The 26,438-nt window shown below is 43.4% G+C and overlaps 1 protein-coding gene across 1 annotated transcript; it reads left to right on the top strand.

Moving 5' to 3' along the window:
• Window positions 1–311: 311 nt before the first annotated feature.
• Window positions 312–20,632, top strand: CPB2 (carboxypeptidase B2). Its single transcript, XM_074148993.1, has 11 exons — window positions 312–382; window positions 4,641–4,716; window positions 7,343–7,467; window positions 7,559–7,667; window positions 8,197–8,298; window positions 8,878–8,982; window positions 11,552–11,668; window positions 13,244–13,334; window positions 18,230–18,432; window positions 20,233–20,317; window positions 20,448–20,632. The coding sequence occupies exons 1-11, from the start codon at window positions 312–314 to the stop codon at window positions 20,630–20,632; spliced, it is 1,269 nt and encodes a 422-aa protein (XP_074005094.1).
• The last annotated feature ends 5,806 nt before the right edge of the window (window positions 20,633–26,438 follow it).

The following is a 26,438-nucleotide window of genomic DNA, read 5'->3' as shown; positions in this document are numbered from 1 at the left end:
GAAAACTTTGTGCTCGGTGTTATTTCTTATGCCTGTGGTTTGTAGCCATAATGAAATGACACAAAGGCTGAGATGACAAAGTGACCTGTCAATATGAAAATGTCCAAAATGTACCTTATCGTTTTGTGGATGGACGACATCAACACGAGCAGGACCTCCCCAGGGAACTCTGTCTTACCCACCAGGAGCTTAGGGCTGAGGTGAGTATTAAATTTTAACCACTCTTTAAATAACATTTTTGAAATCAATAATGTGGGTCCTGAACCTTTGGCTTTCCAATAGCATTTGGGTTCATTGTGGATGCCATGAAGATGAAGTTTTACCTGCTCTTTTTTACCCTATTTATGTGGATTCAAGAGAAGCATGTCTTCACTCTTTCAAGGTAAATATCTGATGGTGCTACTGGGCTTGGTGTGTGGTGAGCAGGACAGGGAAAGTACTGAAGCAAAATAACTCCAAGTTGCATAAGAAAACATTTGACAAAGGTTGACATATATTTATTGCTCTTGTAATTGGATATGTGGTTCATTTTAACATATAGATGGTGGAGGAAATGAAATTATTCTAAGTCTTCTTTGCATCCATAAATCCTATGTTTTTAATCATATTAAAACTATTCTTTTCGGTCTAAGTGCAAATCAATTCTGTTCATTCAGTGCTTTTGAATGCCAATAAAGGGCATTCTGAAACTTAATGGGAAAAAATAATTTGCTTCATTTGCCTTAAAACAAGACCTTAAATGAATTACTTCTTGAGGTAGAGAGAGAAACCATTTCAGAAAGTGCTAACAATCTGTTTTCTTTCTAAAGCAGCTTTTATGATAGTTTTTCCAGTCATAAATCATTTTTGAATAACCATTTGGTATTTGTACAATGTTTCAGAAGCGGCTTTATTGTTACCTATCGATAAACTTCAGAAATGCCCTGAAACCAAATGCTTTGCTAAAACATGAGAACATATGTCAGAGATGAAGACAGCCAAAGTGCTTTTATTTTCTACATGTACAGCTGGTTTAAAAACCTGAAATGTTTTAATAGGTTTAATAGGAACTAAAAGGATAAGTCCCTCGTGGTGAATTAAGCAAGATGAACAACCTATAGGAATCAAGATTAAACACAGCCTGCTCCCAGGACTGAAATACCTACACAAATAATAGTGAATTATGTCTCACAGCCCTTCTGTGACTCCGCACCACAGGCCAGCGGGCAGACCTGTGACAGGTGAACACCTCTTGAGTTCGTGCCTTAAAAAGAGGATCTTTCATCTCCGTTTGCATTGCAACCATGTTTTGTTGTGGATTGCTTATGGAGGTGTGAGGGTTACAGTAGGGGGACAGTTAAACATGATTTTAGGTGAATTCAGTGGAGCAATATTGCTCTGTGCTACTTCAAGGTTCATTTATTTCATGTTTAAATAAAACACCGAATATCTGACCCTTACAGAAGAATATGTCATTTCCCACTGGAAAGCATGAGTCTAACCCTCCCAGCCCCGGTTATGAAAATGGCTAAAATAATGAGATTTTAAAGGTGATATATTATATCTGACTTTTTACTTTGATTTGAGTGCTAGTGTTGGAGGATTTAACGGTCATGTATTAAAGCTTCCCTTTGCAAGGTTATAGTGTGATTACTGCATTGGGACTTCTAAGAAAAATACCGAACATTGTGAGACTTGTGAAAGGGCTGATAACACTGGGAATGTCGCGACGGAGGGAAGACAGGGCCACTCAATATGAGTGATCAGCAAGCTTCGTTTATTGATTCACACAGTGGCCTTTTATGTTCTAACATAATTAGCTCATACATATTACAAAAGTTAAGCTCATGATTGGTTAGTTCTTAGAAAGATCAACTCCGCCCTTGGTTCCTTCTTTACAGTTACTTTCATCCTCTTTTCCCATGCCTGAGCAGCTGCAACCTCTCTGTTATCATACAACAATTATAGTCAAGGACAAGGTGTCTTTACCAGCCCAGTAGTTACGGGGGCTGAATCCGATGTTTCTCAAGCTTTTGCTCGGCCAGCTGGATCATGTCTACGTGACCCTTCTCAGCTAGCCATTCTCCCACATGGGAAGCCACTTCACTCACTTCTAGGGAAAGGGCAAGGCTGGAGGCTGTTGGAGAGCCAGCAAGGTGGGAGGAAAGAGAGCCCACAGGCAGATGAACAGCTTACATGGTCCAGGAGAACAGGAGAAGATGCTGGCAGCACTCCTCTAGTGACTCTACCTGCTGGAGGCAAGTAGGGAGGCCTCTCTTCTGGAGATGTTAGTCAGAAAGAATACACAAGGTTTAAATGGAGCCAGGCTATGAGGACAGAGAGACGCATCCATGCTCATGCCTGTTTTTGTGGGCCTGTGTGATGTGTGTTGCTGACGGCCTTCCTAGTGACCAAGAAATGCAATGGAGAGGAGGGATGAAGAGACTGGTTTATGTCTGTCTGTGAGATGGTGGCCAGGGCCCCTGGATAGGATTCATCTGACTATACGGGATTTCTACACATTTCTGCATGGGAACAAGTCCCCTTCACTTTCCTGTACAGCTAGTGGAGAAAAAATAAGTGCATTTAGGTTATAGTTCATTCCAGTTTAGTGCACACATCTAAATTAGCTCAGGTTAACTGGACCTTGAAAATGCCTGTTTCTTTATTAAGAGAGTGACTAGCTCAGGTGAAGATATCAAAACCATCTAAAATGAACTGCAATGTACCCCACCCATTCTGTCATACCTACAGGGTAAGACCTGAGCATTGTAGTGTAGGAATGGCAGCCGGACTTCTATCTACCCGGAAGTAAAAGGGAGAAGAAAAAGAGATGGGGAAGAGAGTCCAGTGGGACTTTGGCAGAAAGTTGGAGGAGGAGAATAAGAGGGATCCTCTTAATGACAAGCTCAAAGAGCAACCAGGGAAGCAGGGGATGAGGACAGAATGTGAAAGAATAGAGACGTGTTCAAGATGAACATGTCCAGCTGTACCAGGGCAACAGGCAGGGCAAGGAAGCTGGGGGTGGAGGGTCGTTTCTGAGATTGGTATAAAGGCAATAATCAGAGCTTTTGTCTGGGTGTTTTCTAACAGGAGTGGGGCAGAAGATGAGGGTCTAATGCCAAATTGAATCAGAGGAACCGAGAAGCCCAACGACTGCAATTTCGGCTGTTAATACTCCTCATGTTAAACATGACTACAAGAGCAAGGGCAAAACTTGGATCAGCTTGTTCAGTGTATTCAGGTCCTACCACACTCAGCTGGAATATTTGTGCAACAAATGGTGGGGCACAAGTACATACCAGCTTCCTCATCATGGTACTCTCAGGCTATGGGAATCATCGGACAAAACCAGATGCAGCAGCCCTTTTCTGGTCTCTCCTGTGATTCCCCAGATATGAGAAGACAAATTCACTTTTAAAGTAGCCCCAAACACATGCTTTAGAGTGCACTTGCCTAAAGAAATAGGCAAACTTCCAACCCTGCCTATCCCTGATTGCTTTTTAATGCTCTGTCAAACGATGGTGGGGGCAAAAACAGGGCTGGCATATTATTGGTTCTGCATGAGAAACAACAGTGATTGGAGTCTGGCTAAAAGTAGAAAAGATGAATCACCTGGTTGCCAGGTGCTGTCAGGTCTCTGCTTGAAATCAGTCACAACAACGAGTCGTGACAATCATGTTATGCAGCTTGAAAACACTAGTTTTGAGAGCCCTGCCTGATTTCTTTTCAACACTCTTTGCAGACAGGGCTGGCAGGGACTTCCACGGTGCCTGGTTTATGCACTGCCACCAACTTCACACGATTAGAGGGACAAAAGCCACCCCAGCCCACAAATTTGATATAGGGGTCCAACTAAGTCTCCTCCTTCTACACACATGAATTATTTTAATCATCTACCCAATGCAATTTTCAACTACATGGCTTGTGGGGCATGAAGATTAGGGCTGGATTTACAATGCAAAGTGGTCTTTTTTCTTTCCAGAAAGTGAATTTCACTTCTGTTACTGATGGTGGGGTCAGGCACGGAGTATCTGGGAAGGGCCATCTCATGTACAGCGTGTCTGGACCATGGGTTTCAAGTAGATGGGGAACATAAGTTACCAGGTAAAGGAGGACAGTGGTATAGACCAACTGAAACCATACCTGGCAGAGGGACAGAAATGAAAAGATCAGAAAAACTGGACTGGAGCAGGAATGACGATGCTAGTAGCCTCTGCACACCTACAAAACATCATGCTTGGCTTTTGCAGGAGGCTGGGAGGGCTCATGTCTCTGCTGAACAGTGAGTGAGAACGAGAAACTCAGGGGAGAACAGGAGAGCTGTCTGCCTGGTCCAGGCTGGTTTTCCACTGGTGCTGCTGCACGCTGGATTAGCTGGAGCTGGCAGCTCTTGTGCTGGTGCCAGCTCCCAGGAGCGATATCAGAGTCCAGTAGCAGATACTGACTACCAAAACCCTGCATGGCTTCTTTCATGGATTTTACTGACTGGCAAAAGCAGAGCCTGGAACGGGCCTCAGCATCTTCGCTATTGAATCTTCTTTGAGCTCTTGGCAGCCAAGCCAGGGAAGACGAGAAAGGTCAAGCCTGCTTCTCCACTTCTGTGTGACCTAAAGCAGTTCCAAGTACCTGTGCTTTACCTAAATACACTTATTTTTCAGGGATGAAGTTTTGTGGGCTCTCCCACAGACAGACATACAGGTTGAAGCCCTTCAGGTTTTACTGAACACCACCGAGGTAAACTGATCCCTCTGTCTCTCTGGTCTCTATGCCAAAGTCTTCCCCAAAGTGCACTAATACTGTTTCCCCCACCAGAGAAAGATTTAGCCCATTTTAACTCACTTGTCCTAATACAACTACTCAGCAAATGCTTGGTTTTCATTGCTCCACTACCTTCTGATTTACATGAGGAGACTTCTGCTTCCTACTGTTATAGTAGTGCATTATATCGGAGCTCAGATTTCTGCAATTGATTTTGTATACGAAGACACTGCAAAATTGGCAAAGCACCAACACACAGTAAGTAGAAACGCTTTTGCTAGGGAACCTCAGCACTTCAGACCAATGCAATCTTGACCTCTATGACTTGCACGGTTTTGAAGATCAGGACTGGATTTTTGTGGTATTTTTCTTAAAGCAGCATTTAGAAGATAAAAATCTCTTAAGCAATACTTTTTTTTTTTTTTACTACTCCTATCTGTCACTAAAGAGGAGAGTATTTAATTAAAATAGAACATATCTTCCTTTTCAAAAGCATTTGCCCAGTCGCACCCTCAGTTTGAAGCCAACACTCTGTAATAAAGGTGTAACCATTCCCTCAACCAACATAATTTACCAGATGATTGAGGATGTGTCTCAGAGTGCCTATGCCCAGTCTTTCTCTGTTTTTCTTGGCTCCTATTCATTTTATGTCCACCCCAAAATCCTACTAGTCTTCTGTTGTCCCTCCTAGCATCTTCTGATCCTTCCCTTTGGTTCACACAAACCTCAATAATCTTCCTTGCTCTTTTCCACCTCCACATATCAATTCACATTTCTATCTCCTTTGTTGTTCCATAATAAATCTTCCCTCCTCCATCTTTTCCTCACCACTGTCATTCTTCACTTTCTTGTGCACAGGAGCCCCAAGAAGCCATGAAGAACAACTGCAGCACATTCAGTGCAGAGAGAGCATGAGGTGCTTTCTTCCAAGTCACTTATGTGAACATGCAAAACAAATATTTTTCAAGGGTCATAAACTGGCCAGTTTTTTTCCACGGCTATAAATTGGGCAAGTTATAAGAAAAGGGAAAGGGAAAGGGAAAGGGAAAGGGAAAGGGAAAGGGAAAGGGAAAGGGAAAAGGAAAGGGAAAGGGAAGACACAAACAGTACCTCCAAACAAATTTTAATGGTTACAATCTAGCAAAAAAGAAGCAATTGAAAATTAGCAAGCAAAGACCTAAACCAAAGGAAATGCTTTGTTCTTACAGCACACACATTGCATGTAGCATCCATCAGAAGGAACCCAGATGCCAGAACACCTGCAACAGTCTTTTGTAGCTGCCCCTGGGGCAGTATTGACCATTGCTGATGATGGGTAAAGAGACCAATAATCACATCTATTATCAAAGTTTCCCATTTACCCCCATTCATTGCTCCTCTGCCACCTCAGCTGTGTCAATCCAGAGTTCCGTAGTTTTCCTTACTCTCGATTCAAAGAATGCCTACTACACCAAAGAGAAACTGAATCTGAACTGGTGCACGTCAGTGCAGACAGCAGGCAGGCCAGGGCAGCAGGGAAACTGCTGCTGGGGAGCTAAGCATCCAGCTTGTTTCTTGGATGGGTTCTCCAAACAATGCTGAGCCGTGCGATGCTGTTGCTGCCTCACCAGTAATGTCTGAGATTGCTACGCTGAGACTAGCTCAGCCCCTTGTATAGCACTTTGCAGCAATATATCCAGGGGCCAAATGCTTTACCATTTATTGTTCCAAAGTCTTGATTAAAAGCATGGTGGATTTTTCTGTACGATTTTGCAGACACATTCTCTCTGAGAAATGAGGTAAACAGTTGGCAGCTGATATATGCCTGGAAACATGGTGCCCTAAGTTGAATATAATATTCCTGGTGCAAGTGCACCAGAAAGGAAAAAAATAAACCCTATTGTCTGGCAACTACATGCTGAATGTCTTCCAAAACACATCCCAGAATTATGTTGACCTTTTTCACGTTGAAGATTCATGCCTAATATTTTGCTTACTGTCACCCCTAGATCTTTTGGTATTATTGTTTCTAAAGTTCCAGTCTTTTATTGAATATGTGGGCTTCTAATTTTATTATTGTAAATGATTTAATTTTACCAAGAAGAATCTCATTTTCTTATTTCCCTCCCATTTCTAATCTCTTTATTGCTGCCTCAACTTGACTTATATTCAAACCCCTTCTGGCATTTATTTCCTCCCTGATCAAAGTCATCAGCGAATACAATAACTAAAAAGACTGGTCTGATCTTCATTAATTCTCCAAATACCCTCAGGGAAAATAACTCTCAGCAGACTTGAAAACATGAAACATAATAACCAGCTAAACTTATCTATTATACTAGAAATACTATCTCAGAAAATGTTATGTTCCTGTCTTTGTTCTTGATTTATGAATTTCTGTTCAGAAGTCATTATAAACATTTCTTAAATACACACGTTTCATTTCCAGCAGTAGCAGAATGCTATAACACAACCCAGGGAACATTAAACTCCTTATTACAAGTGGTGTCTTGTATTGAAAACATATGCTTTGATTATTTTCAAAACTCTTATTAAATGTTAGCAAAAATGTTGTTTTCTTTCCTCAGTAAAAAAATACAGAATGTTTTTTGAAACTTTGCAGGTCATTCTCTGGCAACCCGTTGGGGTTGAAAACATCAAGAAGGACAAAGAAGTCCATTTCTATGTCAGGGCATCCAGCATAAATAGCATAAAAGCCCAGTTAAGGCAACTGACCATCCAATACAAGTATGTATTTTTTCTTTGTTGTCACGACTGTTTCTCTAAAGCTGTTTGTCGTTCATTTAACAGGAGGTTGTGTTCTTTCTTTATTATTCAGAGTCTCGATAGGAGATGTTCAAGGGCTTATTGAAAAACAGGTTGTGAATGACACAGTCAACCCACGCAGATCTTCATCATATTATGAAAACTACCATTCAATGAAAGAAGTAAGATATTTTTGTTGTAACCCACTGTAGATTCAAGGGGTGAAATGTGTCTCATGATTGAGAATGTAGATAGAGAAAGAAATCATCAACAAGTAAATAATTACCATTGTATTGCTCAACCATTCAGAGTTGTAATTACTGTAATGCTTTCATAGAGAAGGAATGAAGCACCAGGAAAAAATCTCTCATACATGTGTTGCTTCAAACTGCAATTCAAATGCAGCCAACAGAGAAGTGAAATGAAGTCAGAAAACACCACATAAATATTTAGAACACGAAATGAATAATTTAACCAAATTAAAGAGGAATTTCAGAGGTGTACTTGGACTGTGTTGTGACTGTATCTTACCTTTTTTTTAAGAGACATAAGAGTCAGGCAAGCACAATAAGTGTTCTGAATTGCTAGTTTGTCTTTCCTATCAGCTAAAGAGGAAGGATTTTGGGAGGAAGAATGAATTTCAGTCTAGACATTTTCAGGGATGAAGGAAAACAATTGGGGAAGATCTATTTACTAACTTCATTCTTGCAGATATATTATTGGATGGAAGAAGTAGTGAAAGCCCATTCTGACCTCCTTCAGAAAATATATATTGGTTCATCATATGAAAAACGACCACTTTATGTTTTGAAGGTATGGCTGTGACTTACTGCAAAATCTTTCCAAGTACTAATGTAAGCAAGTGATGGGTTTGGCCAGAACACACTCTTAAATCTGTACTTAAACACATATTTTAATTAAAGTGTAAATTTTTGTCTTTTTAAAAAGTTTCCTAAGTTCTTCTAGTAAGGTGCATTATGTTTGACAAAGGCATTTAACCACGTTAGGTTCCTTGCTGGGTCACAAAGTTATCACATCTAGGCCTTCATCCAAAGGCATGAAATATTGGCATGGTTCATGACTGTGAAGCCAATCTAGTTTGTTGCCCTGCATAGGGCATTTGTTGCCCTGTTGCCCTGTTGACCTCCCTTCTTGGCCTCAGATCTTGCTGCCGTCTTGGTGCCTGTGTTAAGAGCTTGCTGCAAGCAGTCTGAATACGGCTCTCTGACTGTATGGGAACGTAACTGGGAGCAGTATCCTGGCCCAGGATCAGTCCAAGCTCTCCCTACAAGACCGATGCTGCTTCTTCCATCTTGGTTATGCTTTTCGCTTCTGCTTTCATGTGGTACACTTTACAATGGTGACATTTTAATACAATTTTTCTTTTGTCAGCTATCTAAAAGCCAGGAAAAATCCAAAAGTGCCATATGGATTGACTGTGGTATCCACGCTAGAGAATGGATTTCCCCTGCTTTTTGCCTGTGGTTCATAGGCCATGTGAGTAGATAATCTCATCTGATTACCGTTTTCAAAGCAAAGCAAAAAATCTTGATGCAATTTACCTTCTCTGTCCAATTGAGCTCTAAGGTCCACAAAGTTTTAATCCATATACTTCCAGAACCAACACAGGAGATTTGTGTCTGAGATTTATACGTAGCAGTGAGAGTGTGTGTGTGTGTCACTAGATGGAAGTATGCGTGTCTGAGAGAAAGTCATATGCATCAAATGCTTAGATGTATTTTCAAGTATGAAAGAAACTTCTTAAAGTATGTCCAGCAAATTCAACAGAGAAGTTTACAGATATGATTTGTAACTTCAATGGGATTGGATGAGGGATGGAGAGGGCATGCCAAGAAAAGCAAGCATTTGGTAATCTACTAGGGCTACATCTATACCACCACATGGATCCAAGGAATGATCCTGGCTCCTGTTCACGTAGCACATAGTGGTTCATATCCATATTAGTCCAGCTGGCACTGCCTGGAGTAGATCAGAGGACACCCAGAGTGAGCTCAAGCTGTCCTACAACCCTTGGTTCTTCCCTACATGCCTTCCTAGAACAAGTTACCTCACACTTGCCTGTGCCAGGCGTGGCATAGCTCCACACCAGCATGCAAACCAACAACCTCTACTTAGCACTTGCTGTGATGTGTCACCGGCTGCTGTGCCTGCTGCTATCGCTCCTCCACCTCCTGCATTTTCTACTTGTACTCATGCTTTTTTTCTGGATCTGCCTCGTTCAGAGAATGAGGCCACACAAGACACCTTCTGAAGGTACCATTCCTGCTAGAGACACCATCATTTCAGACCTCCAGAACATGATCAACAACTTCCAGCCACACACATAGTACCAGCGCATAGAAAGGAGTAAATCACTGATGGGATGAGACTGTATGATGGGCTAGGCCTGACCAGCCTTGATGTGCAGCAACTGGCTGATGGTCACATCTGATCTTTAATATCTTTAATATCTACACTGCTCAGGATAGTGAGCAAAAGTATGCCAAAAGATACCTCATCCATGGTTTGCATCCAGATCTTAACATATATTGCCTTGGTCTTTTTTAATTTAAGGCAACTCTGCTCAACTCCTCATGCTGAGCTGCTGGCCCAACTCTTAGTATGGACCGGGAAAAGGCTCCGAAGGCTTTTCTCGCCCAGACAAGGTTGCCCAGCTTGCTCAGTTAATGTCCTGAGATATTATTTATTGTTACTTTTTCACAAAAGCAAAGCTCACAGTAAAAACAAGCTAGATGAGATTGAGACTTCACAATCATCAGTACTGTAGCCAGAGCAACAACATAGATGAGTCCTTGGAACATGAATTATGGTTTGGCTGGATGGATCTAAATAATTATGGTGGTAATAATAATAATAATGTGTTTATTTCTGTCCTCAGTCACAACTACAAAACCTCAATGACTATAACATGTGAAAGGAGAATGCAGGAGTTAGGGACAGATACAGCTGAATGTACCTTGCGACCCACTGAAAATCTCAGCCTTCAAGGTTCGCATGGAGAGAAATGCATTTGCCCTTTCATGCTGCTCCAAATAATTACCAGCTGTGCTGCCACTTTGCCAGTGACATGTCCCTGCAGCATTTTTCAGAACTAACAAGCCGAACATTTAGGTTCTCCATCCTCTTGATCTAATTTACGTGTTTAAAATTCAAATTTTATTTCTCTATTACTTCATGAAGTAACATTTGAAATTTTGACATTAATACACATCTGCACACACACATCAGAATCAGTAGCTCTGTCTTGCAAACCCTAGGCATTCTTTATAATGTTTCCACTCTTTATCATTTAATTTTCTTGTTAGATTGTAATAAGATTGACATTTCTCATTTAAGTTAGAGAAAGCCCATTGCCTGAGGAAAACTAGGATGGATTTAAAATGAATGAAGGTGGTTTAAGTAAGGTATAAAGGGAAAAAAAAAAGATATGATTAAAGACTTGTTCTATTCTAATAGTAACGAAACCATTTATCTAAGTTAAAATTTATCCCTGTGTGGTGGACCAACAACCAGGTTAGGAATGACTAAAGCCTTCAAAATAGTCTGTAAGGAACAATTAGCAATATAGTTCTTACTAGCTCTTTGCATACAAATGCACTGAACTCATAATGCAGCCAGGAGAAGTAACGTTATGTACAGCAACCATTTGAAACACTTCTTGCTATTTTTGTGCTTGCTTTATTTTATACTATTTTTGTGTTACTTTGGGTGGGAGGGAGGGTTCATTACTTATATAAGCAGCAAAAGCACAAAACCTTCCTATAAATAGGCTTCGACTCTCTCTCATGACCATCCGTTAACATTAAAGGACTGCAGCGTACCTGATTGACTTTATCAGTTCAATTCCTACCCTCTCCCCGGCACTTCTAACCAAAGACCCACTTTCCTATTCAGCAATTTCTATGATGTGATGCACCTCTACTGGGAGGAAGACTGATCTGATAAGTGCACGATTATTTTACAAACACCATCAGATGCCTTTCTAGGAAGGTAAAAAACCCCACTATTACTAATGCTTTTAATAAGTTTCCCCTGTGATTTATAGGCAATCCATGTGCGTGAGAGAGATCAGGCCATGACGACGCTTCTGGAGCACTTTGATTTCTACGTCATGCCTGTGATGAATGTGGACGGCTATGAGTACACGTGGAGCCACCCCTCTGTACGTAGAGCTTTTTTTGACAGACTGTGCAATGTGCTGATGTGCTATTTATGGGAACTATCGGTGTGCATGCTTAGGATGTAATTTCCACCCTGGAACTGCATGCCCCAAACTCTTGATCTCTGCTTGGAATTTCTGTATCTTTTAAACCAGAGCAAATACTGCAACTAATTAGCATTTGACCAACAGTACATTTCTGTCTTCCAAGCTGCTGGAAATGCATTTGGAAATGACAGAATCTCATCCCAGGGTATTAATACTTTCAGACCACAGAATGATATGGGGTTGGAAAAGACCTCTGGAGGTCATCTAGTCCAACCCCCCTGCCAAAGCAGGTCCACCTAGAGCAGGTTGCACAGGAACGTGTCCAGGCGGGTTTTGAATGTCTCCAGAGAAGGAGACTCCACCAACTCGGCTTGTTCCAGTGCCTTGCCACCTTCAAAGTGAAGAAGTTCCTCCTCATGTTTAGATGGAACTTCTTATGTTCAAGTTTGTGCCCGCTACCTTTTGTCCTGTCATTGGGCACCACTGAAAAAAGACTGGCCCCATCCTCTTGACACCCACCCTTTGAGTATTTATAGGTGTTGATCAGATCCCCCCTCAGCCTTCTCTTCTCTAGACTAAAAAGACCCAAGTCCCTCAGCCTTTCCTCGTAACAGAGATGCTCCAGGCCCCTAATCATCTTTGTAACCCTCTGCTGTACCTCTCCAGCAGTTGCCTGTCCTTCTTGAACTGGGGAGCCCAGAACTGGACACAGTGCTCCAGATGCGGCCTCACCAGGGCAGAGTAAAGGGGGAGGATAACCTCTCTTGACCTGCTGGCCACGCTCTTCTTGATGCACCCCAAGATGCCAGGGAACACCTGTGTTTGCCTTCAGCAGCAAGGTTACAAATACAGGCACAATTCAGCACAAGCTGAATAGCATGCTGCATCAGAGCACAGCCAATAATTCACTTCTTCCTCCTGCAAGGTAGTCCCATTCTCTGAGAACTTTTTGTTTCAGATAAATGAAAGTACAACAGTTATCTTTTGCCCAGGATTTTATTTATTGGTTGGAAATTTTGAGTCATTGAGATGGTTCTTTGATTTTTAGACCCTTCACGCAAGTTTAAAAAAAATAATAAATATTCTCCACTCTTTTACTCATTTGATCTTCAACCCAGCTTGGCTCACATTGGGATTGTTACACATATTCATCTCAGCAGAGCTCTGCACACCAAATTTCTAACTTTTCACATGCTGTTAGCAATGTCTACAGAAAGGTTGGACTTTTAAACTCCTAAAACTCACATACCTGGCCAAACAGTGTGTCTGCTCCTCTCCTTCCATGGTCCAAATCCATTGAAATCAAACCACACGTGACCACCTCTTATCCTACCCAACATTTCCTTTTGTCATCCAGCCTTGCTGGCCATCTGATTGTGGTTTTATAATCTTTCTTGGACTTTTGCCTCTTTGTTAGCATGTGACCTGTAGAGGTAAAAGTTGGAAGTCACATTTAACTAACAAGTGAAACAGTGTTATTGTTTTTCTCAGCTTTTTCTCTGAACATGGCTTGTGTGTCTCTTTCCATAGAATCGGCTGTGGAGAAAGAGCCGCTCATCGCATGGTAACAGCAAGTGCATTGGTACTGACATGAACAGGAATTTTGATGCACAGTGGTGTGGTATGACATCATTTCCTTCCTGTTGTACTCCTGCCTCAATCTTAGCCTTTAAAAGTCTTACTTTAGAAAACATTTTCATTTACCATTTCACAAAGTTGATATAAAGACAAATGCAGCTGAGTAACTTTTATGAACCAGTGAACAGTTCCCCAACTTGAGACACTTTTTGTTGTGACATAGGATTTTTTTCCCAGATGCCACAAGAGGGACTTACCTCTTCCCAGCGTGGTGACAAGAGAGAGGGGGACCAGGACTCTGGATCCTGTCCCTTGCATCAACCCATGACACACTGGGCGCAGGCTGTGGGGTGGATGGAGGAAAGAGGTGACCCTTGCCATGCCACCCAACGCCTGTTGCACCACTCAGAGGAGCAGATGCTTCACTGTCTTGTATGAACTGATCACCTCAGTCATCTTTCAGTAATGCCTGGCTGACCAAGATTTCTTGGCTCTCAGTGTTTGTTGTCAAGGCTCTATCACGTTTACTTACCCACACGCACTTTAGTACTTGACAGGTTTTTAATAGTCTGCAGGGTAGCTGTCTTAAAATTTACCCTATAGATCAGATCTGGCTTCACTCAGTACTGACATTAATGTCCGATATGACTTTCAGTCATTTTAGTCCATTGCTAAACTGGGAATAAAAATATTTATTTACCATCCATGGCGATTATATGGAGAAAACCACATTTTTTCAGGCACAAAATCATGAAGATGGGGAATAAATACATAGACTTAAAAGTGATATTCAGAATAAATATGTCATAAAAACAGAACTTGGAGAAGCCTGAAGAAATAACAGCAAAAGCCCTATGGTATACAGATCCAAGTCTCAGGAAAAGGTTATGTAATGTACTGCATTTAACTTGTCAAGCACTTTTGGCGGTGAACAACTTCTGAAGTGGAGAAATGATTCATCTTGACAAAGAGCGGAAGAACACAGGGAGATTAGAAAGTATTTCTTCTCTAAAGAAGTCTTTGGACAAAACATACACCTTACACACAGGGCAAAAGCAGAACATCTTATTTTAGTAACTAGGGAAACATTCATGTTGTTTTCAGCCGTGCTGTGCTCTTCTCTGAGACATGGTTGAAAACATAGAAGAGAGAAGCCTCAGCAACTTGCTGAGCAACCTATTTGTACAGAAAAATCTAAGCACCAAACTCAGGTGCTTACAATCACTTAAGCAGATGCCTGCAAGGACATCTCCCTAGGTTTCTACTCCTTTTAGTTATACAGTCAGTAAAATGCTGAAAAACAAGATTCTGTTTTTCTTAATTAGCATAAAAATATTGCTTCTATTGAATCAGATACATCTTTGCTTAGCAATTGATAGCAATGGTTGAACGGATTTGATCTAGAATATATAAAGTGTAGAATCTCCATTATTGCTGTAGCTGTGCAAAACACTAGGAGCTTAACAGGATGCTCAGAAGAACCAAGCTGGACTTTTATTGCTTTATAACAATGCTGTATTATTATTAGCTGTGTCAACTGAATACAATAACAGAATAGTGTTTATGGGAAATGACCACAAATTCATGGGAACCTACAATTTAATCTTTACTAACCTACTTTTAAACAGATAAAGAGTTCTTGTCGGGGTGCAAATGCTCAGACTTCCATTGGCTTCAGGTTTCTTGTGAATACACTTTGTTCCACTGCAAAACTCCAGGGTTTATATCTATGCATTTAACCAGAGCTGTCCTGCCTCATTTATCTGTTCTTCCTCTTCAGCTGCTCAGATAACAACTTTATGAAGAGGTTCAAAGTCCTCATGCTTTTTATGAAGAGTAAAATATACTAAATGCATTGATACATTACACTTTCTTACATTGCAAAAAAGCAAAATTACTCCACTAAAACCAATGCACTTGTTCTGTGGAACTAAATTTGACTGGAACACGGTTTCACCCATGTTTTCCATACTGTTTCCTTAGCTGGCTGTTCTCAGTATGATCAAGGATTCATTTAAGAAAGCAGACAGAACGTTAATCCAAGACTGTCAGCAAACAGATTTTTCATTGCCTTGTTCCTTGGACAGTTACTCACTCCTGCATGAAACAGAACAGTGTAAAACTTAACATTCCCATTTTGCCACTTTTGCATGATTTTGCATAGATGCCAGGAATTGTTTGTATTTTCATGTACACGACTTTTTATGGACTGTCTGTGAAATCCACCTTAATTCAGTAACACTAAGAACTATACATGCATCCCAGAACATAAAATTTATCACAGCCCTCTCTGCCCCAGTACCCTTGCTTCTGACCTCCCAACCTGCATCCCAACCCAGACTCAGTGTCTCTGTTGGCACTTCTCCCCCACAGCCTTCTCTCTTCACTATATTATTTCTGCTTCTTCTTCTTCCGTGTCATACAAGGATGTAGGCAACCTGAGGATTTATTTTCATCCACTGATATTATAAAGGGGCTTGCAGTATCTGTGGAATGGCTGAATGCATGAAAATACAGGTGAGGTATTGACCTCACTCAGGTCATCTTGAGCGAGCTCTCACGGCAAGTGCTGGGCAGCCGAGGGATCAGGGCCAGCCAGCGTGGGTTTATGAAAGGGAGGTCCTGCTTAACCAATTTGGTCTCTTTCTATGACCATGTGACCCACCTTCTCAATGCGGGGAAGGCTGTGGACGTTGTCTACCTGGACTTTGGTAAGGCCTTTGACACTGTCCCCCACAGCGTTCTCCTGGAGAACCTGGCGAATCATGGCATAGACAAGTGTTCTCTTCACTGGGTAAAAAACTGGCTGGATGGCCATGCCCAGAGAGTTGTAATTAATAGGGTGAACTCTTGTTGGCTGCCAGTCACCAGTGGTGTCCCTCAGGGCTCAGTTTTGGGGCCAGTCTTGTTTAATATCTTTATTGATGATCTACATAAGGGGATTGAGTGCACCCTCAGTAAGTTTGCAGATGACACCAAGCTAGGTGGGAGTGTTGATCTGCTTGAGGGTCGGAAGACTCTACAGAGGGACCGGACAGGTTGGATCAATGGGCCAAGGCCAATGGGATGAGTTTTAATAAGGACAAGTGCCAGGTCCTGCATTTCGGTCACAACAACCCCAGGCAACGCTACAGGCTTGGGGGAGAGTGGCTGGAAAGCTGCCCAGCAGAAAAGGACCTGTGGGTGTTGGTGGACAGCCGGCTTAACATGAGCTAGCAGTGTGCCCAGGTGGCCAAGAAGGCCAACAGCATCCTGGCCTGTATCAGGAATAGCGTGGCCAGCAGGAGTAGGGAAGTGATCGTGCCTCTGTACTCGGCCCTGGTGAGGCCTCACCTCGAGTACTGTGTTCAGTTTTGGGCCCCTCACTACAGGAAGGACATTGAGCTGCTGGAGCGTGTCCAGAGGAGAGCCACCAAGCTGGTGAGGGGTCTAGAGAACAAGTCATATGAGGAGAGGCTGAGGGAACTGGGCATGTTTAGTTTGGAGAAGAGGAGGCTGAGGGGAGACCTCATTGCCCTCTACAACTACCTGAAAGGAGGTTGTAGAGAGGTGGGTGTTGGCCTCTTCTCCCAAGGGAATAATGACAGGACCAGAGGAAATGGTCTGAAGTTGCAGCAGGGGAGGTTTAGATTAGATATTAGGAAGAATTACTTTACTGAGAGAGTGGTCAGGCACTGGAACAGCCTGCCCAGGGAGGTGGTAGAGTCACCATCCCTGGAGATATTTAAGGAATGTGTAGACATGGCACTTCAGGGCATGCTCTAGTGCCTGAGATTGTTGGTTTGCGTCTGTTTGTGGCTGGGTGTAGTGTGTGGTTGTGGGTGTTTGTTTTGTTTTGGTTTTGGTGTTGGTTTTTTTCTTTTTTTTCTTTTTGTTGGTTGGACTCAATGATCTCAAAGGTCCCTTCCAACCAAGAAGATTCTGTGATTCTCAACATCAACATCCAGGTACCACTGTACCACTTAGTCTTTCTATCACAACTACATTTCACCCAAATACACCTGTACAGAGCGTTGCAACTTTTAATTAACTAAAACACACATATATCAAAATTCTTAAGTGTTTTGGGGTCCAGATACGCTCCCTATTACTTTGTGGCATGTTACAGATCTTCCCTAGATATCACTGGCACCAGAAGACATTTCCTTCTCTCCTGTACCATATGGTAAGAGCTTGCATTGCTTCTACAGGGCTGCTACTCTGCAGATGTAATTGGCATTACTGATTTTTGGAAGGACAGCTGTTAAAGTGTCCCAGTGCCCAGGGAGGAAGAAAGTCTTCTGGGTGTTAATGTACTCAGTGAGCTTTATTCCTGCATAGGATTTAAGCATAAAATGTCCATTTAAACTACCAATAGTAGCAAAGGGGATAATTTACAAAATTCATTAAAACACAAAGAGCTAACATTTAACACTAAAAATCCTGGCTGCTTCCAGAAAATTATTTAGTCTTATTCTGAAGATAGCAAAAATGGTGAATCCTACTTGTCTTCCTGGTAACTTGTTCTAGCGCCTAGTTTTCCTCACTCTTAAAAACCTTCATTTTGATTTGTGCTTCTTCAACTTCCAATTGCCAGTTTGCTATCCCCTGAGATTAAATAATCACTTAGAACTGCCTTTTTCCTGTAGCACTTTTAGATTTTAAGAAGGGGTCTCACAGTCCTTTTCTCGACTAAATTAAATGGAGCATATTCATCCTCTCCTCTAAGACTTTTTATCCAGTCTTTCAATATTCTTTTTCCTTCACATTCTGCAATTATTTTCAAGGGTAGAGTAGGTGAGAAATCCTAGACGACTCACACATTTCTGTAAGTACAATAGTTCTTTCCATAGTATGGTGGAGTCCATGATTTCTTGTGTATTAGCATCATACTCTGCTCTTTCAGAAATGCAGAAGGGAAGAAGTTAGGGCGTAACACTGTGCGCTCTTTTGTAACAGGGGAAGGAGCATCTCCCTATGAATGTCATGAGACATACTGTGGACCCTACCCAGAGTCCGAGCCTGAAGTGAAAGCAGTGGCTCGCTTTGTCAGAGATCACAAAGACACCATTAAAGCCTACATAACCATGCACTCTTACTCCCAGTTGGTATTGTTTCCATATTCTTACACTAAGGACAAAAGCAAAGACCATGATGAGCTGGTAAGTCTTCCCATCTCTTTTGCATTTATTTCAGAACTTCTTACCCTGCTTAGTGAGGCTTGTATTGAGGGAGTCACAGTGCTCTAAAGCTCAAGAATTGGGAAACGAGATATTCTCCTGATGTTCTTAAGAACTTAAAGAAGTCCGGTGTGGTCTAGCCCAGCAAGCGTCTTCTGAAGACTAGGAAAAAACAAAAATAGTTATTCTAGATTGACAGCACACCATCAACATCTGATACTTTGAAGCTGCTGCTAAAAGAGCAGTCTCTTGGGTTTTTTTGGACACCTTTAAAAGATATTTGTGCAAATTGCTGATTATGTTGTATGGTTTACACAAACTCCAAAATTACTTGGGTGTGTAACCAAAAAACAGCCTCCATATATCTAAGAAATACGGTATTCTGGTGGACACTTGCTACTTTTATTAAAGTGTTTTGCTAGGGATACTTATTTAAAATGGTCCTAATGGTAGAAAACATATCCTGCTTATGTAGAATTTTACATTCTTGAGCCACCAAATCACACAGTAAAAACTCCCCTAGAAGACAGGCAGAGTTCAAACCAGAAAAAGTACCTGCTGCTTTTTCCCACTGACCAGAAAGCTCTGGATTTGTCTGGATGAAGAAATAATATGCAGGCTAAAATGGGATTTGCTAACACAGAGTAATTAAGCCCTAAGAGCACGTGGACAGCTTAGTAATATTTTTCTTATGTAAAGACATCAAGTCCCCTTGAGTAAGGAATTCCCTTTCCTGGACTTCCTGGCCCATTTTTGGCATTTCCCAAGCTCCAAGTGCTGAGGTAATGAATTATTTTATTTGCAGTGAGGGCTCCTGCCTAGCAGTAAGAAAGGAGCAGAAATGGGGCACCAGAAAGCAGGTTTGCAGGCTTTGGGATTTGCCATATGAGAAGACGGCACATGCCTGAGGTGGACAGGTCATTTCATATGTTACGTGGCATAAAGCCAGGCAGTAAGGGAGTTCATAAAGATACAGGATTGATGTTTGCACACACTGCTGTCATTTTTACTGTTTTTCAACCTGGTGCATCTCCCACGTTACTCAACATATTAACTTTTTTAAAAACATATTATAAAAAAAACAAAGACCATTTTATTTAAAAAAAATAAATGCTATATAGATAAGAGGACTGCAAAAAGTACACAGTTAAAGCATCAGGAGAATCCTACTTTGTTAGACAAAATCCCAGACAGTTTAATATATTTTCATTAGTAACTAGTGCCAGTGGGTTCAGAAGAAGAAATGAAAAAAATCCAGTGATGACAGTAAGGAACAAACCCGAACAACATACATTCTTATGCCATCTCAGTTACTGTTTAATTTCCTGAAACTGCATTAAAAAAAAAAATGCAGTTGTGTGTGACTCCTTCCTTGTAAAGCAGAAAGATGTGCGCTAATTCTGGGCATTTAAATCTTCATGGCTGAAGAGTAGAATTTGCTCAATGAAAATCTTTTCCTGCTGTTTTCGTCAATGCTACATGAATCAAGAGTGACTTAAATATTGTGGCAGAAAAGAAAAAATATGAGACAAATGGGAACAAATGGTTTGATGACAGTTTGCTGCCTGAAGTGGGTGGTAAGGTCCCATCTATATTTTTTTACCTAGCTACAGCATGGGGATGTGCTAAAATTTTAACCACATTCTGGGGGTTTTCTAGAGCCTTTTAGAAGAGTATTCAACTAATGCAAGATCCAAAGCACAGTGTAAATAAATCCTACCTGCGTAAATATTAACTATTATCACAAGGCTATAAAGATAATGATGTTTTATTTCATTTCAGGAAAGTCTGGCAAAGAAAGCAGCTAAAGCTATAAAGAGGACAACAAAGAAAATCTATAAACCTGGTCCTGGTGCACAAACAATTTGTAAGTATGAATTTTACTACAACAGACATGGTAGCATAACCTTGCTAGCATCAGAAGACAGCTTTTGAACTGAAAACAGAAACTCTGGTTTCACATAACTGTTACCTGTTTTTACCTATGTTACACATAGATTTAGCTCCTGGAGGGTCAGACGACTGGGCTTACGATCTTGGCATTAAATATTCTTTTACCATTGAGCTTCGGGACACGGGAACTTATGGATTTTTGCTTCCTCCTCAAGAAATTAAACCAACTTGCTTAGAAGCACTTTCTGCTGTCAAAGAGATAGCTCAACACGTTCTTCAAAACTTGTGATGTTCAATATAATTTATTCCAGCATTACTGAATTTACCTAAATAATAATAAAAAAGCTTGCTGCTTTATTAAAATTATTTATATACAGGCAAAAAAAAAGCATGACTCCACTCCCTGTACTTCATTTTAGAATACATTGGGTTTTTTCAAACACACTAATATACCTACAATGGCAGTTCAGTGCACTACATATATATATATAGTGCACACTATAAGGGGAGAACAGCACAGACAATCTTATATCCCTCTAAATGGTGACAGCTCCAGATGATGGGGCATCCAACAGGCCTCTGACTGAGATGTGGCAGGCTGGGCAAGACCACATCCATAGGAGAGATTCCCTTATTTTGGTTATTCAAACTATTATAGGATTTTCTTACAGGAGAACCATCCTATTGATCGTTTCCATGTCAAACAGAAAGGGTGTTCACATGAGAACTTCTTGCTGCACACTTAGATAAATGCAAGGACACACAGGTGGCCAAATCACTGACACTAAGTGGGAGCTGCCCACAGGCTCCTCTGCTACAATTAGCTGGCTACGTTTATTTATCCTACAGCCAAGGGTTTGTGCAGCACAACATAGGCCTGAAGGCCAAGCTGCACATGTGGCGCAGCATAGGGTCTACTCAGGTTCATCTGGATCACCAACTCCTCCACATACAGCTGTCTCCTGGTCAGGACCAATACAAGTCTAAAGACAAGCTGTCATCACACTGGCATGCTCATTAAATGTGAGAATGTCACTGAAGATGAGACCCAGACAGAGACGCTCGCTAGAGAGACAGGATGGGACAGGAATTAGTAGGACTCGTTAACAGGGCTTTAAACTAGATATGAGGGGGGAGGGAGGGATAACTGGGCCTGTTAGGACTAAGCTCAAGGGAAACACGCCAGGGCTTGAGGGATGGTGGACTAGCAAGGACTCTTACTCTACCAATTCATTTCAGAGAAGTGACAGACACCTAGAAATTATGGAAACACCTGAGAGGGGCCTGGTAGGAAATGGGGCCCACACTCACAAAAAGATGTTGAAACCATTAGATCGTCATTAGATTGTCTGAAGTGCATCTATACCAATGCACGCAGTATGAACAACAAACAGAGGGAGCTTGAAGCCATGATGCACCAGGAAAATTATGATATAGTGGCTATCACAGAAACGTGGTGGGATGCCTCACATGACTGGAGTGCCACAATCGAAGGCTACAAGCTCTTCAGGAGGGATAGACAGGAAAGGAGAGGTGGCGGAGTGGCTGTGTCTGTTAGTGAATGCTATGAGAGCTCAGAAATTACGTATAGTGATAACAGGGTCGAGAGTGTTTGGATTAGGATAAGGGCAAATAAAGGTGATATCGCTGTGGGAGTCTGCTATAGACCTCCCAACCAAAGCAGTGAGGTGGATGAAGTCTTCTATAAGCAACTGGGAGAAATATCACAGTCGTTTGCCATTGTTCTTGTGGGGGACTTTAACCTCCCTGATATCTGCTGGGAATACAACACGGCAGACAAGGAACAATCCAGGAGGTTCCTGGAATGTGTGGAGGATAACTTCCTCATGCAGCTGGTAAGTGAGCCGACCAGGGAAAGTGCCCTCCTAGACCTGCTCCTTGTGAACAGGGAAGAACTTGTGGGGGAAGTAAAGGTTGGAGGCCGTCTAGGGCACAGTGGTCATGAGATGATTGAGTTCTCTATCCTTGGAGAAACAAGGAGAAGGGTTACCAAAACTGCCACCTTAGACTTCCGGAGGGCAAACTTTGACCTGTTCAGAAGACTGCTAGACAAAATCCCTTGGGAGGATGCCCTTAAGGATACGGGAGTCCAGGAAGGATGGACATACTCTAAGAAAGAAGTCTTAAAAGCACAGGAGCAGGCTGTTCCCATGTGCCGAAAAACAAGTAGGCAGAGTAGGAGGCCAGCCTGGCTAAATAGGGATCTCTTGCTGGATCTCAAAAACAAAAAGAAAGTCTACGACCTTTGGAAGAGGGGGCAAGTCTCTCATGAACACTATAAAGATGTAGCAAAGCTGTGCAGGGAGAAAATAAGGAGAGCCAAAGCACAGCTAGAGCTCAACCTAGCTGCAGCTGTTAAGGATAATAAAAAATGTTTCTATAAATTCATTAACAACAAAAGGCGGATTAGGGAAAATCTCCCTCCTTTATTGGATGCAGATGGAAACATAGTCACAAAGAATGAGGAAAAGGCTGAGGTGCTCAACGCCTACTTCGTGTCAGTCTTTAGCAGTGGAACTAGCTGTTCCCTGGACACCCAGCCTCGTGAGCTAGGAGACAGGGAGGGGAAGCAGAATGAGAGCATCACGATTAAAGAGGAAGAGATCAGTGACCTGCTATGCTGCTTGGATGCACACAAGTCTATGGGACCAGATGGGCTTCATCCAAGAGTGCTGAAAGAGTTGGCAGACGTGCTCGCCAATCTGCTTTCCATCATTTACAGGAAGTCATGGCTAACTGGGGAGGTCCTAATGGCCTGGAGGGTGGCAAATGTAACACCCATCTACAAGAAAGGCAAAAAGGAGGATCCAGGAAACTATAGACCTGTCAGTCTAACCTCGATACCAGGGAAGGTCATGGAGCAGGTCATCTTGAGTGCCATCAAAACCCACATAATGGGCAGCCAGGGAATCAGGCCTAGTCAGCATGGGTTTATAGAAGGCAGGTCCTGCCAGACGAACCTGATCTCCTTCTATGACAAGATAACCAGATTATTGGACGAGGGAAAGGCTGTTGATATTGTATACCTGGACTTTCGAAAAGCATTTGATACTGTCCCCCATACAATTCTTGTGGAAAAACTGGCTTCACATGGCCTGGATGAGCATACGATCCGCTGGGTCAAGCAATGGCTGACTGGAAGGTCCCAAAGAGTGGTGCTCAATGGATTTAAATCCAGCTGGCAGCCGGTCACAAGTGCCTCAGGGCTCAATGTTAGGACCATTTCTGTTTAATGTCTTTATTGATGATCTCGACAAGGACATAGGGTGTATCATCAGCAAGTTCACAGATGACACCAAGTTAAGCAGGAGTGTTGATTCCCAGGAGGATAGGGAAGCTCTACAGAGAGACCTAGATAGATTAGATCATTGGGCCAAAATCAATGGCATGAGTTTCAACAAGGGCAAGTGCCAGGTTCTGCACTTGGGCCACAATAACCCCAGGCAGCGCTACAGGCTTGGGGAAGTATGGCTGGAAAGCTGCCTGGAAGAAAGAGACCTGGGGGTTCTAATTGACAAGCGGCTGAATATGAGCTGGCAGTGTGCCCAGGTGGCCAAGAAAGCCAACGGCATCCTGGCTTGTATTAGAAATAGCGTGACCAGCAGAAGTAGGGAGGTGATTGTGCCCCTGTACTCAGCACTGGTGAGGCCACACCTCGAGTATTGTGTCCAGTTTTGGGCACCTCAATACAAGAGAGATATCGAGGTGCTGGAGCGAGTGCAGAGGAGGGCAACGAAGCTGGTGAAGGGCCTGGAAAACAAATCATATGAAGAGCGGTTGAAGGAGCTGGGACTGTTTAGTATGAGGAACAGGAGGCTGAGGGGAGACCTCATCACTCTCTACAACTACTTGAAAGGACACTGTAGAGAGGTTGGTGCTGGTCTCTTCACACAGGTAACTAATGACAGAACGAGAGGGAATGGCTTCAAGTTCCAACAGGGTAGGTTTAGACTGAACATTAGGAAAGAATTTTTCACAGAAAGAGTGGTCGGGCATTGGAATAGGCTGCCCAGGGAGGTGGTTGAGCCACCATCCCTGGATGTGTTTAAAAGACATTTAGATGTGGTGTTGGGGGATATGATATGGGGGAGAACTTTGTAGTGTAGGGTAGATGGTTGGACTCAATGATCCCAAGGGTCTCTTCCAACCTGGACGATTCTATGATTCTATGATGCCACCTAGAGGGACCTGCACAGGCTTGGGGAGTGGGCCCTTGGGAAACTTGTGAAGTTCAACAAGGTCAAGTGCAGGCTCCTGTACCTGGGTTGGGGAAACCAACCAGGCTGAGGGATGAAGGGATTGAGAGCAGCTCTGCTGAAAAGAACTTGAAGGTGCTCGTGAATGAAAAGCTCAACATGAGCCGGCAATGTGCGCTTGCAAGCCAGAAGGACAACTGTATCCTGGGCTGCATCAAAAGAAGTGTGGCCAACAGGTTGAGGGAGGTGATTCTGCCCCTCTGCTCTGCTCTGGTGAGACCCCACCTGGAGTACTGTGTCCAGCTCTGGAGTCCTCAGCACAGGAAACACATGGACCTGTTGGAATAAGTGCAGAGGAGGGCCATGAAGATGATCAGAGGGCTGTAGCACCTCTCCTATGAGGACAGGCTCAGAGAGTTGTGGTTGTTCAGCCTTGAGAAGAGAAGGTGCTGGGGAAACCTTATAGCATCCTTCCAGTACCTAAAGAGGGCTTATAAGAAAGATGGAAAGGCATTTTTATACCAAGGACAAGGACAGGACAAGGAGCACCAGTTTTAAACAAAAAGAGGGAAGATTTAGACTAGATATAAGGAAGAAATTCGTTACAAGGGTGGTGAAACACTGGACAGGTTGCCCAGAGAGACGGTAGTTATGCGATCCCTGGAAGTGTTCAGGGTCAGGATGGACTGGCCTCCAAGCAACCTGATCTCGTTGAAGATGTCCCTGCTCATTGCAGGGGGGGTTGGACTAGATGACCTTTGAAGGCCTCTTCCACCCCAAACCATTCTTGTATCATAGAATGGTTCATAGAATGGTTCACTTGCAGTGGGCGGTTCTTCATTCTCACAGCCCCCGCCTTTGCCTTCTGAGACTTGGGCAGTGTGGTTAGAGACCTTGCCAGTGAACAGAGGCAAAAAAATCATTGAGTACCGCAGCCTTCCTCCCCATCCTGGGTCACCATATCTCCCATTTCCTTCCAGAGAGGGCCCATATCTTCCCTAGTCTTCCTTTTATCACTGACATATTTATAGGATTTAATTCTGCCTGAGCTTTAGCTTGCCTAATGTGGTGCCTGGCTGCTTGGACAGTTTCTCTGCATTCCCTCCAGGCTACCTGTCCTTGCTACCACCCTCTGTAGGCCTCCTTTTTGCTTTTGAGCCTGCAGGAGCTCCTTGTTCATCCATGGAGGCCTCCTGGCACCTTTGCCTGACTTCGTTAGGATACACTGCTCCTGAGCTTGGAGGAGGCAATCCTTGACTACTACCCATCTTCCTTGTGCCCCTCTCCCCTCCAGTGCTTTATCCCACGGAACCCTACCAAGCAGATCCCTCACGAGGCCAAATTCTGTTATTCTTTTCTGCACCTCAGCCGCACTATTCCTCATCCCCACAACCCCTACTGGCCCAGGACGAGAAACTGGACAGGCAAACACATGGAGCCGGGACAAAAGCCCAAAGCTGCCGAGGACCGCCACCCCGCCAGCTGCCAGCGGGGCCGAGGCCCCTCGAACAGGTGGGGTGGCTGCCCAACGGTTTCCGCCGGCAGAGCAGTAGGCTTTCCCCGCCCTCCCACAACATGGCGGCGCTTCCGCCCGACCCGCCTCCTACGTCATCACCGGCGCGGCGCGGCGCGGCGGGCGGCGCGAGGGGCCGCCGGGAAGGGGCGCGCGCGGCGGCGGCGGTGGCGGCCGTTACCCAGCGGCCCCGGCGCGCGGGGGCAGGGCGGCAGCGGTGGTCGGCGGCGGCGCCGGGCGGGGGGAGCGGTCGGCGCTCCTCGTCTTCCTCTCCGTGTCGCTCCGCGCTCAGGCCCGGGAGGACGGACTCCCCCCTCGCCCCCTCCCACCCTCTCCGCCCCGGGCGGCGGCGGAGGAGGCGGCGG

Source organism: Numenius arquata, chromosome 1 (genome assembly GCF_964106895.1).
Source record: "Numenius arquata chromosome 1, bNumArq3.hap1.1, whole genome shotgun sequence".
NCBI lineage: Eukaryota > Metazoa > Chordata > Aves > Charadriiformes > Scolopacidae > Numenius > Numenius arquata.
The sequence above is the reverse complement of the archived record's forward strand: the minus strand, read 5'-3'. Positions and strand labels throughout refer to the sequence as shown.